Source organism: Procambarus clarkii, chromosome 9 (assembly GCF_040958095.1).
Source record: "Procambarus clarkii isolate CNS0578487 chromosome 9, FALCON_Pclarkii_2.0, whole genome shotgun sequence".
NCBI lineage: Eukaryota > Metazoa > Arthropoda > Malacostraca > Decapoda > Cambaridae > Procambarus > Procambarus clarkii.
In genome coordinates this window covers 17,197,238-17,214,737 of record NC_091158.1, presented here as the reverse complement: position 1 = coordinate 17,214,737, position 17,500 = coordinate 17,197,238, and the positions used below count along the sequence as shown (strand labels likewise).

At 41.2% G+C, this 17,500-nt stretch overlaps 1 protein-coding gene across 1 annotated transcript in view; it reads left to right on the top strand.

Moving 5' to 3' along the window:
* Positions 1-17,500, top strand: part of LOC123766205 (neural cell adhesion molecule 1) — a 163,559-nt gene that overhangs the window by 101,518 nt on the left and 44,541 nt on the right. The window contains exons 3-6 of the mRNA XM_069321195.1: positions 248-440; positions 8,101-8,221; positions 15,150-15,365; positions 16,671-16,828. Of these exons, the coding sequence (XP_069177296.1) occupies positions 248-440; positions 8,101-8,221; positions 15,150-15,365; positions 16,671-16,828 (688 nt within the window). The remainder of the gene's footprint in view (positions 1-247; positions 441-8,100; positions 8,222-15,149; positions 15,366-16,670; positions 16,829-17,500) is intronic.

Below are 17,500 nucleotides of genomic sequence, written 5' to 3'. Positions count from 1 at the left end.
TCTCTCTCTCTCTCTCTCTCTATCTTTCTCTCTCTCTCTCTCACTCTCTGTCTCCAACACACATTCCTGATTATCTGACAACACGTTTTCTACACACTTGTCACTAAAACGATCCTCTTTAGACCCCTCTTCAGCCTTCCCATCCACACTCAACTGCATCCAGGCCAGACCTACCACACGCTTGCCCCACTTGTCTCACACTCATGCCCTCACTCTTTCTCACTCACTCACTCACTCTCTCCCGCAGCTACGACGCTCGCAACACCTCCCTCGGGTATCGGCAGCACACGCCCAGAGATCAATCGATGGCTAAGCGCACCAGTTTCCAGCCACAGCCTCCAGCCCGCATGGTCATCAAGGACGCCACCCTCCACGACGCAGGCAGATACGAATGCAGAGTCGACTTCGTCAGAGCTCCCTCCAAGACTACCATCACGGAGGTGAGTACTTCGTCAGAGCTCCCTCCAAGACTACCATCACGGAGGTGAGTACTTCGTCAGAGCTCCCTCCAAGACTACCATCACGGAGGTGAGTACTTCGTCAGAGCTCCCTCCAAGACTACCATCACGGAGGTGAGTACTTCGTCAGAGCTCCCTCCAAGACTACCATCACGGAGGTGAGTACTTCGTCAGAGACTTCGCCAGAGCCCCTCCAAGACTACTATGACGGAGGCGAGCTAGGAATTAGTGAAGGTGTCCATTGTTCTCCCTCAATGGAAAAACCTGGCTAATTCTTAACAATTATTTCTTTTGAATCCTCCTCCTTCCGTTCTTCTCGCAACTCCTTGCGATCTCATGAATGAGGAGCTGTGATATACATGGTACCGGGTTAACTTTTCTCGCCTCGTAGCTTCACAGTATTTAACATAAGAGCTTCGGGAAACCGTTAAGATGAAAATTTTAGACTTCCATAATCTCCTTGATCTTTGGTATTAACTACTTTAGACAGGTCGATAGTATGAGATCAATTGTGAGAGCCTCAATCTCTCTATCATATATATATATATATATATATATATATATATATATATATATATATATATATATATATATATATATATATGTCGTACCTAGTAGCCAGAACGCACTTCTCAGCCTACTATGCAAGGCCCGATTTGCCTAATAAGCCAAGTTTTCATGAATTAATGTTTTTTCGACTACCTAACCTACCTAACCTAACCTAACCTAACTTTTTCGGCTACCTAACCCAACCTAACCTATAAAGATAGGTTAGGTTAGGTTAGGTAGGGTTGGTTAGGTTCGGTCATATATCTACATTAATTTTAACTCCAATAAAAAAAAATTGACCTCATACATAATGAAATGGGTAGCTTTATCATTTCATAAGAAAAAAATTAGAGAAAAATATTAATTCAGGAAAACTTGGCTTATTAGGCAAATCGGGCCTTGCATAGTAGGCTGAGAAGTGAGTTCTGGCTACTAGGTACGACATATACATATATATATATATATATATATATATATATATATATATATATATATATATATATATATATATATATATATATGTATATATATATATATATATATATATATATATATATATATATATATATATATATATATATATATATATATATATGATACTCAATTCCCCACTCAAACATCAAAGTGATGTCTCAGATATTGGCCTGGCGGTGTGTACTCACCTTGTTGTGCTTGCGGGGATGAGCTCTGGCTCTTTGGGCCCGCCTCTCAAATGTCAATCAACTGATTCTATTTTTTCCACACACACACACACACACACACACACACACACACACAGGGAAGCAGCACGTAACAGCAGTCTAACTCCCAGGTACCTATTTACTGCTAGGTAACAGGAGGGCATCAGGGTGAAAAAATACTATGCCCATCTGTTTCCGCTGGCGCCGGAAATCGAACACCGGACCACAGGACTACGTATCCAGCATGCTGTCTACTCTGCCACCAGTGCCCTGCGCTCTGTGTCTGCGTGTGTTTGTGTGTGTGTGTGTGTGTGTGAGTGTGTGTGTGTGTGTGTGTGTGTGTGTGTGTGTGAAGGATGGGGTAGGATGGGGTGTGGGGGGGGGGGGGGGGTTGTGCGTGCATGAATATCTTGATATGTTTTCGTGTTGGTGTGTTGCTTATTGTTGCGCATGAGGATATGTGGAAAGGAGATCGTTAGAGGCCGTGAACACAAACACATAAATAAATTCACTTAGCTTCATCAACACTCCACTCCTAAATCACCCCCCCCCCCCCCCATCCTAACTACCTACCCCTACCAGCACACACACACACACACACACACACACACAGTGTGTGTGTGTGTGTGTCTCTTGTAAATTGGTGGAGGCCAAGACCGTCAGTAGTTTCAAAGCGTTATATGACAAAGAGTGCTGGGAAGACGGGACACCACGAGCGTAGCTCTCATCCTGTAACTACACTTAGGTAATCACTTAGGTAATTACAGTGGTTAGTGGTGTGTTGGTCGAGCGGTTAAGGGATCCTGTACGCCAGCAGAGTGCTCCTGGCAGTATGGGTTCGAGTCACTTTGGGGGCCTCGTAGCCTGGTGGATAGCGCGCAGGACTCGTAATTCTGTGGCGCGGGTTCGATTCCCGACGAGGCAGAAACAAATGGGCAAAGTTTCTTTCACCCTAAGTGCCCCTGTTACCTAGCAGTAAATAGGTACCTGGGAGTTAGTCATCTGTCACGGGCTGCTTCCTGGGGTGTGTGTGTGTGTGTGTGTGTGGTGTGGAAAAAAAAAAGTAGTTAGTAAACAGTTGATTAACAGTTGAGAGGCGGGCCGAAAGAGCAAAGCTCAACCCCCGTAAAAACACAACTAGTAAACACACACACACACACACACACACACACACTGGAGTATGCGGCTCCAGTATGGAGTCCATATCTAGTCAAGCATAAGACTAAACTGGAAAAGGTTCAAAGGTTTGCCACCAGACTAGTACCCGAGCTGAGAGGTATGAGCTACGAGGAGAGACTACGGGAATTAAACCTCTCGTCGCTGGAAGACAGGAGAGTTAGGGGGGACATGATCACCACGTACAAGATTCTCAGGGGATTGGTAGGGTAGATAAAGACAGGCTATTTAACACAAGGGGGGCACTTAACACGCACTTTAATACTTAACACGCACTAGAGGACACAGGTGGAAATTGAGTGCCCAAATGAGCCACAGAGATATTAGAAAGAACTTTTTTAGTGTCAGAGTGGTTGACAAATGGAATACATTAGGCAGTGATGTGGTGGATGCTGACTCCATACACAGTTTCAAGTGTAGATATGATAGAGCCCAATAGGCTCAGGAACCTGTACACCTGTTGATTGACGGCTGAGAGGCGGGACCAAAGAGCCAGAGCTCAACCCCCGCAAACACAACTAGGTGAGTACAACTAGGTCAGTACACCAACTAGTAGAAAACGTCGATGCCACAATCTTTACTTGATGCACTGATCATCATTTGCAACCTGTTTGATTGCAATAAATATATGAAATCAACACAGCTTTGCACGCAAGTGAAATTTCCATCGAATAAAAATTACATTTCCAAAAGACATAAAAAAAACCATGTTCCTGATGAAGACTTTTATAACCACTTTTGCTAAGCTTTAAGCTACTAGCCTTTTAGAAGAGTGTTGCAAAAGACTGCATATATGATCTGACCTCAGCGAATTTGCTTGCGCGCGAATATTGGATTTTCGTGAATGCTTTTGTCAAGCCAGGAGCTTCGGCCTGGCCGACGTCGTTTAATCTGGCGGAGAAAGAGGGTCTGAGGGGATTTTATAGCGTTCTTCGGTCACATCCCACGAACTCCAAGTCGGTTTCATTCTTCTCCAGCACCTTCTCCTCCACCCAAGACTAGCCTTGTCATATTCATTCATCCCACCTTCCCTTATACGTCCTATTTTTATCCAACACAGTGCCCTCATTCTCTCTCTCACTGTCTCTCTCTCTCTCTCTCTCTCTCTCTCTCTCTCTCTCTCTCTCTCTCTCTCTCTCTCTCTCTCTCTCTTACCACTGCTCTTAATAATTTACTGATCTTTATTTCATACTCTCTCTTCTAACACCTTTATTTTCCTCTTCATTTTCTTCGTTAATAAGGCCTAGCATACCTCTGACCTTTTTTATTTTGGGGAATAATAAGAAAATTGCATGATTTTTTAGGAAGTATTCTCATGATAGTAATAATGAAGAACCAACCAATTATCATACAATGACCTAAAGATGTTCTTCAGGTCAATCAGGAGAAATACAAATATGCACGAGTTCCAGGCAACTATTAGCAAAGTACCAAACAATTAATACAACTATATTCACACTTTTATACAAATTAAATCCAGAATCAGGAGGAGCAAAGATTGTCGTATTGGACTAAAGGGCATGGTACTGGAGATCGCCAAGTTATCGTGGTTATAGATTGGTCACCTATCTATAACTATTGATTATACTATAATTATATATTATATAATATACCAAGAGGTATATATCTTGGTTAAAATATCTATTGTGTCTGTGTCTAATAATACCTGCATTGTAAATGAGTTAAATTTTAGTAAAATGAACTAAAGAAAAAATATATATATTAATCACTGCAATATTTCAAAGAAATTTATTGCACTGGGAAAGGTATTGATAATATTTATTTTGACTTTAGTAAAGCTTTTCATTACTATTCCACAGGAGAAATTAATTTAAATTATAGAAGATCATGATCTAAAAGGGGGACGGTTAGAATATATCAGGGCTTGATTTTCGTACGAGAACCAATAAAATATGAATAAATTTTGATATAAAGGTAGACAAAATTAAGGAGGACCTAAACGAATTATTAAAATCTGACTTAAAAATTAATAGATGCCGTTCTAAGTTTATCAAAAGAAGTCAGATTGACCAGATTGCAGACAAACAACACTGAAATTAAAAAAACAAATTGTCACCTGAATCTAGTAGTTATAATTAGTTGGGATCTAAAACCAAAAACACAGTTTACATTCTAAATGGGTTATAAATACAGGTAAACAAATATATTTTTCCAAATGAAAACAAATAAGGTTCATATCCAAATTAGAGATATTTAGATTTCGGAAAGAAATAGGCACACACGAGTTCAGAAATAGAGATTCAGATATTTCGGAACAATTTATGAAGCAGTCACAACAGCAAACACGTGCTGAAGCTTGATGCAAAGGCTGAATAAGCACTTGAGTGAAAGCTGTTGAACTTAAATAGAACCTGCCTCACATTGGCTAATTGGCATTTAGCAGCTGCCTTTACTCTCATTTTCCTACCGTATTTCCTTTCCTCTTGTGCATTTATCTTTCGATCCTCCGGTTCTCCTTCTCACTCTTGTTGCCTTTTAAATTTCTATTTCTCTTACCTATTCTAGTGTTGTTTGACTCTTTAAATGTGTTTATATACCTCACTGATTTTATATATATATCGTATTCTCGGTTTTCAAGCCTCTTGTTTACTCCTCCTCTTCCTCGTCCTCCTCCTTCTTCTCCTCTTCTATCTCCTCCTTCTCCTTTTCATTCCCCCTCTCCTTTGCTGGTATTCGCTGACCGTCCAATTTGGATAACTCACGAAATCCTGTCCACTGCGCCACCTTCATCAAGTTTGCCCACCCCTCTCTCTCTCTCTCTCTCTCTCTCTCTCTCTCTCTCTCTCTCTCTCTCTCTCTCTCTCTCTCTCTCTCTCTCTCTCTCTCTCTCTCTCTCTCTCTCTCTGTCTCTCTCTCTCTGTCTCTCTCTCTCTCTCTCTCTCTCTCTCTCTCTCTCTCTCTCTCTCTCTCTCTCTCTCTCTCTCTCTCTCTCTCTCTCTCTCTCTCCCTCTCTCTCTCTCTCTCTCTCTCTCTCTCTCTGTCTCTCTCTCTCTGTCTCTCTCTCTCTCTCTCTCTCTCTCTCTCTCTCTCTCTCTCTCTCTCTCTCTCTCTCTCTCTCTCTCTCTCTCTCTCTCTCTCTCTCTCTCTCCCTCTCTCTCTCTCTCTCTCTCTCTCTCTCTCTCTCTGTCTCTCTCTCTCTGTCTCTCTCTCTCTCTCTCTCTCTCTCTCTCTCTCTCTCTCTCTCTCTCTCTCTCTCTCTCTCTCTCTCTCTCTCTCTCTCTCTCTCTCTCTCTCTCTCCCTCTCTCTCTCTCTCTCTCTCTCTCTGTCTCTCTCTCTCTCTCTCTCTCTCTCTCTCTCTCTCTCTCTCTCTCATACTCATTCTCATTCTCTCTCTCTATTTCTACTGCTCTCTATCAATTTCCCTTTTTTCTGTATCTCTGTGACAGAGAGACTCACAAACACATAAACAAAAAACAAAAATCAAGAGAGACAGTGCCAGTAAGAGCAACCACCACAGCGTGAAGCCTCGCTCAGAATTATATTATTTTGCATATAGATGTGTTTTTCCAGACGCTCTCGTGTTTAGAGTCCTCCAGCGCAATACAATGAGGCGGGTTCCTTATGCATTTCCGAAATGTAAACAATATATCATGGAACCGTGGACAGAAAGGGAAATGAAACCAGTTCCGTACCTTCCGTAAGAAATGTGGGATGAATGAGAGGCTGGAATACACCATGGTTGTATCTCAAGAGAGAGAGACATGGGAGAAGGAGGAGGAGAATAGGGGATAAAGAGAAGACGTATGATACAGAAAGAGGTATGAGATGAAAGGAAAGCCGTTTGGTGTTCTAGATGAGAGAGAGGGATTGAGGGTCGTCTACTGCTCTCATTGTATCTTTCAGTTTTAGAAAGTTGGTAATTAAATAGTTATTTCCGAGATATCTTTTTTTATCTGTCCATTTTACATTTATCTTACGATCCTGCTTCCTTTATATATATATATATATATATATATATATATATATATATATATATATATATATATATATATATATATATATATATATATATATATATATATATATATATATATATATATTATATAATGTGTGTGTTTGAGGGTGTGGGTTTATTTTTGTTTATCCTGGCGATTTGTTCCACCATTTTATACAAATATTTTTTTCTGGTTGTCGATTATTCTGTCGCTTCCGGTAATGTTTCACTCTTTCTGGCAGACATAAATATCATGAGACCATCGTAAATGTCGCTTGCTCAATACAGAGAGCGCTATCTCTCACACTGCTCTAGTGGGCATGTTTGCCTCTACGTGAATAATAAAAGGGAATATTTGTTTACTTCATTTAAACGTCTTAAATGCCACTGAAATATAGAATGTAATATATAATGTAATTCTAGGTATGTATTTTCACTTCGTTGTGATCCTCTGATGAAGAAATATGATGTTGTTGTTATCATAAGAATATATGTATGTTGATATGATGATATATAATGCTTTTAACGAGCCGATAGACTGGGTTATTTTGTACGTTAAGGTCTATATGGTGTCAAAATACCATGCATTGTTTGGGACAGGTTGCCATTAGTACAATCAACCCATGATGTACGGAAGGTTCATTTTCCTCTCTTGATTGACAGCTGTAGTCAGTTGTAAGGTCACACAATACTTAATTCACAATCACCCTATATATATACATAAATAACCTCCCCTTTTTAATATATAATTTTCGGCGACTAATCCCATGTTCTATATTTATAGTACTACTTTCAAAAATTATTTCCCTCCTGCGTGAATGGATTCAGTTGGAAAACCTTCCCCAAATCACTTTGCTGAAAAATGCCAATTGTTCCTATACCTTTTCCACAGAAAATAAAATCAACATATTATGAAAACCTCTGTTCAATATTTTCACTGTCTTCAGTTTCCTTATTGCATTTTCAATACATCCATCCGGCTCATATTAAGCGACATATTCATATTATATATTAAGCAGGCGATGAGTCACAATAACGTGGCTAAAGTATGTTGACCAGACCACACACTAGAAGGTGAAGGAACGACGACGTTTCGGTCCGTCCTGGACCATTCTCAAGTCGATCGTCATTCTCACAATCGACTTGAGAATGGTCCAGGATGGACCGAAACGTCGTCGTCCCTTCACCTTCTAGTGTGTGGTCTCGTCAACTTGAATATTAAGCGCTCATATTAAGCGCTCATATTCATATTAAATATTAAGAGGTTACAACTCTCCCCAGGTGAAGGTGATAGAGCCGCCGACGTCGCTGCAGGTGACCTTACCTACAGGAAAGACCGTCACCTACACTGTGACTGCTGACGAGGGAAGCCAACTTTTTCTCTCTTGTATCGTCACAGGAGGTGAGTTCTGGGCGGAGGCGCTGGGAAAAGCGTTGTGGGAGTGATGCTGGGTTTTGGGGAAAATGACTGGGGCCAGATTCACGAAGCAGTTACGCAAGCACTTACGAACCTGTACATCTTTTCTCAATCTTTTGGCGGTTTTGTTTATAATTATTAAACAGTTAATGAGCTCCGAAGCACCAGGAGGCTGTTTATAACAATAACAACAGTTGATTGGGACGTTTTCATGCTTGTAAATTGTTTAATATATGTAACCAAAGCCGTCATTGATTGAGGAAAGATGTACACGTTCGAAAGTACTCGCGTAACTGCTTCGTGAATCTGGCCCCAGGTGAGGGGTGATACTTGAGAAAGTGGTGGAGGGGGAGGGTTATCTTTGGATAAGGAAAACGGGAACTTGGAGTGACACTCGAGCTAGACGAGGGTGATACATCAAAAACACTTCTCAAGGACTTGCCTGCAGGAAAGTCACTCTGAAAACACAGCACAGGTAACATGAAGTAACTTTGGCCAAATCTTCACTATTTGCCTACAATTTACCTCTCAGAGGGCTGTAGGCATGTGGTAATCAATGCAAGTTGTGTGTTAGAGAGGTATAATAATACAAGGGAGTTGCAGTATTATATTGAGTTTGCATTCTAAAGAGGTGAAATATATATGTGCGCTTGCATGCTATAGGGATGTATTAGTGGTGGTGAATGTGTTAATGTTATGGTGATTTGTCGAGAGGAGGATGATGAGAAGGTGTTGTTAGTTGTGACTGGATGTTATGTGACGAGAGCAAGAAAGAAAGAACTTACGTTAAACTGACGTGAACGTTGAACGCTGGAATGGAGAGTTGCTGAGAATGAAAAAATAAATGTTAGTAGCCTGTTCTGGGTGGACTTACCAAAGAAAGCAACGTATTAGCTGTTGTGGGCAGATAAGAAGAAAGAATTAGTGGGAGTTTGTGAGTACTCACCATGTTGTACTCACCCAGATGGGCTTGCAGGGAGTTAAACCTCGGCTCTTTGGCCCCACCTCTCAACCAATAATCAACTGATTATTGGTTGAGAGGCGGGCCCACTCTTGCCTGCAATAAATGATGTAGGGAAGAAGGAGTTAAAGAGAAAGAAAAAGCGAAAAGGAACGAGAAAAGGAGGGTTCAAGTATTGTCTATCTGGAAGTGGGTGAAGGGGCAATGGAGCACCCTCTAGACGCAAGACGCTCCTAGGTAATCACAGTAAGCATTAAAGGTTTAAAATAGCGAGGAGGAGGATAGTGGATTTCCAAGATATCTCTCTCTCTCTCTCTCTCTCTCTCTCTCTCTCTCTCTCTCTCTCTCTCTGTCTCTCTCTCTCTCTGTCTCTCTCTCTCTCTCTCTCTCTCTCTCTCTCTCTCTCTCTCTCTCTCTCTCTCTCTCTCTCTCTCTCTCTCTCTCTCTCTCTCTCTCTCTCTCTCTCTCTCTCTCTCTCTTTCTCTCTCTCTCTCTCTTAAATCTAAAAGGTGTCACAAATTTGATTTAAAAATCTAAATGATCTTTGAGAAGGAGGAAAAGTTTAGACTTATTTATTTGCTCTTGCCCATCACTGATTGCCCCCCCCCCCCCCACTGTTTCCCCCCCCCCTGCCCTCCTCTGCCCCCCCCCCTCCCTCCCACCGTTCATTCGCTCCCCACCGACTACAAGCACCAATGAAACACACGCGACACAAGACAAGAGACTGTTTCTGCAGGTCGAGTTTTGACAGGAATTATCCGTCAGAATGACACACGGCCACGACAGCTCCATGAAGAACAGAGAAAGTGGGTACAAGACGTACCTTAAGATGGTAGGAAGAGAATTGGGAGGGAATAAAAGGAGAAGCGAAGGAGAGTGCATGGGAAGAATAGGGAGAAAGAGAAGGTGAGGTAACGAATAGAACAATGAGAGGTTGTGCAGAATTGGTAGAATTAAGGGAAAGAATTGCAGTTTTATACACCAAAAAAGGAGACATGCGTGGCAGTTTTTACGATATATATATATATATATATATATATATATATATATATATATATATATATATATATATATATATATATATATATATATATATATATATATATATATATATTTATATTTAATCGTAGTTAAGATTTAATGCATTTAAAAGCTTTGAAACTGTTGAAGATAATGTTAATACACACAGAAATCACAATAGCGTGATATATCAAATGAATATATCCACAAAGACCGACATGTTACCATGTCGTGGTACAGTTGACTAAGGCGCAGCTGGGAATATTCCGGGAGTAGGATCTAACCCTCATCACGGCCTTTGTGGATTTGTTCACGAGATAATGTTAATGTGTGAACAATTTTTAATGTTTTCTCTAGATATGAGGTTACTCCATTTCTTAAATTTAATTCTGAAACTCATGTGTGTTTATTATTTGCAGGCGTTTTGTCATACTATCATCCCTAAAAATAATGATTAATTACACTTTCCCAAATGTTATTATTTCTTTACAAATATTTTCACTATAATTTCTCTAAACTGTCGTCTCTAACTATTATTTATTCAAACTTTCCCTAAATTTTCGATGTCCGGTATAAAATTTTACCACATTTTCTCTAAAAATATTGTCCTTACCTAAACATTATTTTAATTTTCCTTGAATTTTTTTCCCAAACTAAAACTTTCACTAAACTTTCGCAAGACTTTCCTTTTCACCTCAAGACTTAACAAACTTTCCCCCCCACTCCCCACCACCGTATCCTGCTTGGACCAGGTGTTTTTCAGGCGTAGCCAATAAGCCTCAGCGTATATTGACAGGTGACTGGCGTGGATATATTAAAATATGACGCAGGAAAAAAATTGTATTGAGGGAGGCGATTAGCGAAAGATGTATTGTACTCTATCATCATCAGAGTGTTTTAAAGGGTGAATGACCCAGTGATATTGGACTATGATGTCACTCCCACAGACCATCATTTATTCAGAATATAGTGAAAAATCGCGTTTCTACTGTGTATTATCTGGCGATATATTAAATTATATCCGTCCATAGGTGTAAGATGGAATATGTTGGGTTATGATATATCACCATGGGCATTGACAAGGGATTGATTATATGTTTGATGAAGTATATCCTCACTGTTCAGGGACGGATCAGTTAATGAGATATATTGAACTGTGACGTCACCGTTATGTCTTTGATACTTGACTACTAAACAATTTCAGGTATCGGGAATCAAAGCTAAATTTCAGGTTTCTATAAGACACGGTGTAAGGTCACGCAATCAGGAGAAGGAAAAGGAGAAGGAAGAGAAAAAAAAAGAAGAAAAGGGAGATGACAGAAACAGGCAAACGAGAGAATAGAGGAAGACAGAGGAAGCAATGATGGAAAAGAGGTAGAAGGACATGGGTAGGAATCATTGCTATTTGTCATTCATGAAAAGAAAATTATTCAGTCTGAAGTTTTTTTTAGAATTTTGATGATTATTATCATCATGAGAAAGAGAGACAGACATAATATGATTATAATTATCATGTGTTAATATATAGGACTTAAATTTTGCCAAGTATGCTAATTATAGATATGCAATAATTTCTTAAGGAAAAAATTATATCAAATTGAATGAAGACGTGGCAACGATACTTAAATGTATCGATACTTTCTCTCTCTCTCTCTCTCTCTCTCTCTCTCTCTCTCTCTCTCTCTCTCTCTCTCTCTCTCTCTCTCTCTCTCTCTCTCTCTCTCTCTCTCTCTCTCTCTCTCTCTCTTCCCTCCCTTACTTCAAATACATTTTCAGCAAAATAATATCGAGTATTGCATATAACCCTTTTTACAAACCATAGACAAATATGTGTCATGCAACATTATCAGTTAAAAAGGTGTTGTTCGGAAAAAATATTAGTGTTTTTTCCATTATTTCAATAAATACTCCAACACACTGAAGGTCATCGATTTTTGAGCTTATGGACCACTACATGTTTCTGTCGTAACTCATGTCTAAGACCATTACAAAAAACTCTCGGTTCTGCACCCACATTTTGAGATGATTTCTGTCATGATTTCTGAGATAATTTTATCCCATTTCTGTACCTCAGTTCCGTCTTGTCACAGCATCTTTATCATCTTCTCCTTCGCGATCTTTGTGAAGCCTCTGGTGAAACAGATGGACAGAGATGGGTATGGAATCTATCCTCTGATCTCTGTGAGTCTCTTATCGTTGAAGTTCTTCTTCAGTCGCTCAATCACCCTTTGCCAAGCTTTATCATTCTCATGGTCTTGTGAACTAGAAGAGGAGGTGGGATAGGGAAGTAAATGGAGGCTGAGTTACCAGGCGGGAGAAAGATGGAGGAGCCACGGGACAGGAGTAAGATGAGTTCAGTGATGAATTATTGGAACAGATTGAGAGGTTTGAGACGGAAGAGGAAGAACAGGAAGGGAGGGGAAGAAAGAAAGAACAATAAAGCAAAGGCAAGGATTAGCAGTAGAGAAAGCTTTAACGTTCACTAATCTTTTTAAAGGATTAGTTTTAACATTACAGGGGGATCCTATAGAATGTCCATACATAGAGATCATGGCGATGGGAGAGAGTGAGAGGTTGTGGGATCAGAATGTTTCTCGAGTATCCATTAGGAGGTTTAGAATGACGGGGACTGACGCTGTTGGATCAGTTGTGGACCTGAACGCTGAGGACCTGGGCATGGTGGCTGACTCGTGACTTGAGTCAGTGCTGAGAGCTAACCATAACTGCTGCGTATAAGGCCTATTACCACTAACATGGCCTAGTATACACCTTTACATATAAAGTTTATCTCAACAGCCTGACGTGATGTGTCAATAAAACATTATATTTGGTCTTCTAGTACAATATCTAATATTATTACCAACTGTGCATGTTACTACGTCCATTGTTACTTATATTACTGCAAATACTACTATTTCTAGATTTTTTGGATGCCTTTGAGGTACTTGTGTGTTTAAGTTTAAAATACCGTGCTTATGTTATGATAATATTATATAATTCAACACTAACAACATAAGATAGCAGGCATTAAAGACTTCACAAGATAGCAACTGTGGAAGAAGGGACGAGGAGACGTAGGATTATCCAGAAGATGGATAAGGAGACGGATAAGCGGGTTAATGAGGGGAATGAGAGACGGAGGATGTAGCTAGTGATGGAAGAGGCGGCAGAGAAGGTGGCTAGTATGGTAGAAGAAGAAGGAGGAGGTAGCATACTTTGCGATAGGGAAGGAAGGGAGGAAAATAAGGAGCAAAGGGAACCTCAACCCGACGAGTTTACGATTGTTCCATAAAATCTTACCCACACGTCCTGGGCGCCTTCTGCTGGTACCTTCTACTGGTACCTTCTGCTTGCGTCTTCTGCTGGCACCTTCTACTGGTACCTTCTGCTTGCGTCTTCTGCGTGGTACCTTCTGCTTGAAGTCTTCTGCTGGTACCTTCTACTGGTACCTTCTGCTGGTGACGTCGCTCATTATATCGCTGCTTCTCTACGCGGTTTATTGCGCCCTTAAGAGGTATTTTGAGGGGGAGATATCGTCTACAAAGCAGGAATTGCTTACGAACGTGCCCAGTCAAGTTGGATCGCATGTTCAATGGTTACAATATTTATTCCTCGTTCCTATGCCAATATTATAGTAGCTATCGCGCTATGGCGTCCAAATTGCGTACTAAATTCCTCTTGTGTGCACGCCTGAGTGGAATAAATATTTATGAGTGTGTGTGTGTGTGTGTGTGTGTGTGTGTGTGTGTGTGTGTGTGTGTGTGTGTGTGTGTGTGTGTGTGTGTGTGTGTGTGTGTGTGTGTGTGTGTGTGTGTGTGTGTGTGTGTGTGTGTGTGTGTGTGTGTGTACTCACCTAGTTGTACTCACCTAGTTGTGTCTGCAGGATCGAGCATTGACTCTTGGATCCCGCCTTTCGAGCATCGGTTGTTTACAGCAATGACTCCTGTCCCATTTCCCTATCATACCTGGTTTTAAAATTATGAATAGTATTTGCTTCCACAACCTGTTCCTGAAGTGCATTCTGCTTCAGAATGCTTCAGAATGTGTGTGTGTGTGTGTGTGTGTGTGTGTGTGTGTGTGTGTGTGTGTGTGTGTGTGTGTGTGGGTAATGACATTTAGTTTAGAGGACTAGATCTTCCAAATGTTTAATCAGTTGTCAGAGGTTTTCTGAGTGATTTATACTATCTCAGGAACAATATCACTATGTATTTTGTCTGTCCCTCTTTCCTCTCTCTCTCTCTCTGTCTGTCTCTCTCTCTCTCTCTCTCTCTCTCTCTCTCTCTCTCTCTCTCTCTCTCTCTCTCTCTCTCTCTCTCTCTCTCTCTCTCTCTCTCTCTCTCTCTCTCTCTCTCTCTGCCCTTCTCCCTCCCCTCTCAAAGGCACTCCTCCACACTCTAGAGAATGGGCTTTTGTCCACAGAGTGCTCCAATCAGCAATAATGGTCTTTTAAGAACATAATAAAAAGCATAATACAAAACTTAAGACGGATTACTTGAGCCAACATTTTTGTAACTTGGCCTCATTTTAAGGAGGTAATCTCAAGATAGAAAGAACGTTTGATGAGAAGCAACAACTGAAAAAACTTAAGGAGAGGAAGATTGAGTAGATCAAAGATTAATAAAATGTAAGAGTATAATGTAAGAAAATGCATAAATGAAAAAAAAGATAAATTATATATCTAGAAGAAGAAGAATTAGTTCAAATAAGCTTCAGTTTCGTTGTATTTCGCATAAGACACTCCATTTTGTAATTAAAAAAACATCCCTAATGGTTTTATTAAGCAGCTGTTCTAACTCTAGATATGTGTACATTTCGTTCAAATATGTCTAAATCCTATGAATCTAATTAAATATTTCTTTAGTTTCGTTCGAGTTTCATTGAACTACGATTTCCATTTTTCCTCAAAGTTTTCTACATATTTTTTCTCCACAGGTCAACCACGTCCTCGCGTTTGGTGGACCCTGAAGGACAAGAACGGGGAGAGAGTGGTTGACGAGACATACGTAGAGCTGGCGGCTGATCTGACCCAGAATGACCTGATGCTACCTCGCCTGGTCCCCGACCACCACCAGGCTCGTGTCACCTGTCATGCCACTAACACTAACGCCACCAGAACACTCACCTCGCCAATCACCCTTCTACTCAATAGTAAGTCAAACTACCGGTCGGGTTTACTTCTGTGTGTGTAGAGAGTGTGAGAGTCTATTTGTGCTCGCTGGGGCTGAGCTCTGGCTCGTTGTTCCCGCCTCTCAACCGTCAATCAACTGGTGTACAGGTTCCTGAGCCTACTGGGTTCTATCATAGCTACATTTGATACTGTGTATGGAGTCAGCCTCCACCACATCACTGCCTGTGTGTGTGTGGGCGCGCGGTGTCAAATCGGTATTGGAAATGGCCGCGACTTGATCACGTGCAAGCTCACCGAAGAATCATTCTTGACTATCTTTAGGTCACGTGGGTAGTCATGTGAAAGTCCACATGTGCACCACGCCATCATCATCGACAGTTGGCTCAACCATGCAGCGGTCCACGTGTGCAGCCAGCCCAGGCACACACACACACACACACACACACACACTCACACACACACACACACACACACACACACACACACACACACACACACACACACACACACACACACACACACACATACACACACACACACACACTACTCTGACACTGAAGAATTTCTTCAGTGTCAGAGAAGCTAACAAATGGAATGCATTAGGAAGTGATGTGGTGGAGGCTGAGTCCATACACAGATTTAAATGTATATATGATAGAGCCCAGTAGGCTCAGGAACCTGTACACCAGTTGATTGACAGTTGAGAGGCGGAACCAAAGAGCCAGAGTTCAATCCCTGCAAGCACAACATGCTGAGTAGAACTAGGTAAGTACACACACACACACACACACACACACACACACACACACACACACACACACACACACACACACACACACACACACACACACACACACACACACACACACACACACACACACACACACACATACACACACACAGTCAAACACACATGCATCTTTTGCATAATTCAATTGTGGGCTTCATTAACCCAAGGGGCTCTCACAAGGAGTTCCCCATTTGCTGATGCAGCCATCATCGTTCTGTAATTGCTCATTACTTTCGATTGTTTCTCTCTCTCTCTCTCTCTCTCTCTCTCTCTCTCTCTCTCTCTCTCTCTATCTATCTTACTCCCTCCTTTTCCATTTCAATTATAGTAATTTTCATAAAATATTATTCCAATATTATTTTATTATATTTTACTAAATAAAAAATTGCTGTATTATATAGTAATTTCATACACATTATATAGCAATATATGCAGCAATTGCATATATTATGCAATTGCTGTAAATTTTTGTGATTTTTCAAGTCCCCGGCATTTATTGTGAGATCACTTGGCTGAGACTGCAGTGTATTGACAGTGGCGCCGCAGAGAGTGAGGATCACTAGTCCTGCCGAGAGTCTGATAGATGGCCACAAGTATAAAATAGGATGCGAGACCTCTGGAAGTAGACCTGCACCTATCCTCACCTGGACCATCAAGCGACCTGACCGGCTGGAGGAGGTGATCGCCACGCAGGTAAGTCCTAATGAAATAGATTAATAGGATTTTGCGTAAATAGTTCAATGTTCCAGTTAGCTGGGGACCCCTCAAACTGCCTGGACGATGGCTGGAAAAATAAATATAGCAGCTTTGTAATTGATCCTCGCTACGCGAAATAGGTCCAGCGCCCCAGAGGTGAGTTTGGGTAAGAAAGGGAAAATGGTTCTTTACGATTTAGCGACCCAATCGTCCCGGAACCTGCAAAGTCAGGAAGAAGAGGCAGTTCATGGATGTTTAATGACCATGACCGCCTGGTGGAAGCCTTCAGGTAAGCCATCACCTGCTGGAGAGAATGGGTACTTCCTAGCACGGTTTAGCACTAGGAAAACCATCGAGGTCTTGACGAAGATTCCAGAGAAGATGAGATTCATAATATATTACTGGCCCTGACCACTAGCAAGACGGTCTGGCTCCCAAGTTGGACGTTGTCTCTGAGTCGTAGTCGGCAGAATAAACTGGTCGTTTAAGATCGGTCCGGGAGTCTACGGGTGAATAATCAACTTGTGATCTACCGGTTTAGATGAAATGATCTGCAAGCCAGTAAAGGGAGTAGGAAATGGTACGAGAGCCACCCCATGGACCAGTGGTTCAGTCATCAAGGAGGCAGCAGGGAAATGGAATAGGGTCGCACTTCTCTCAGTAGTTTTG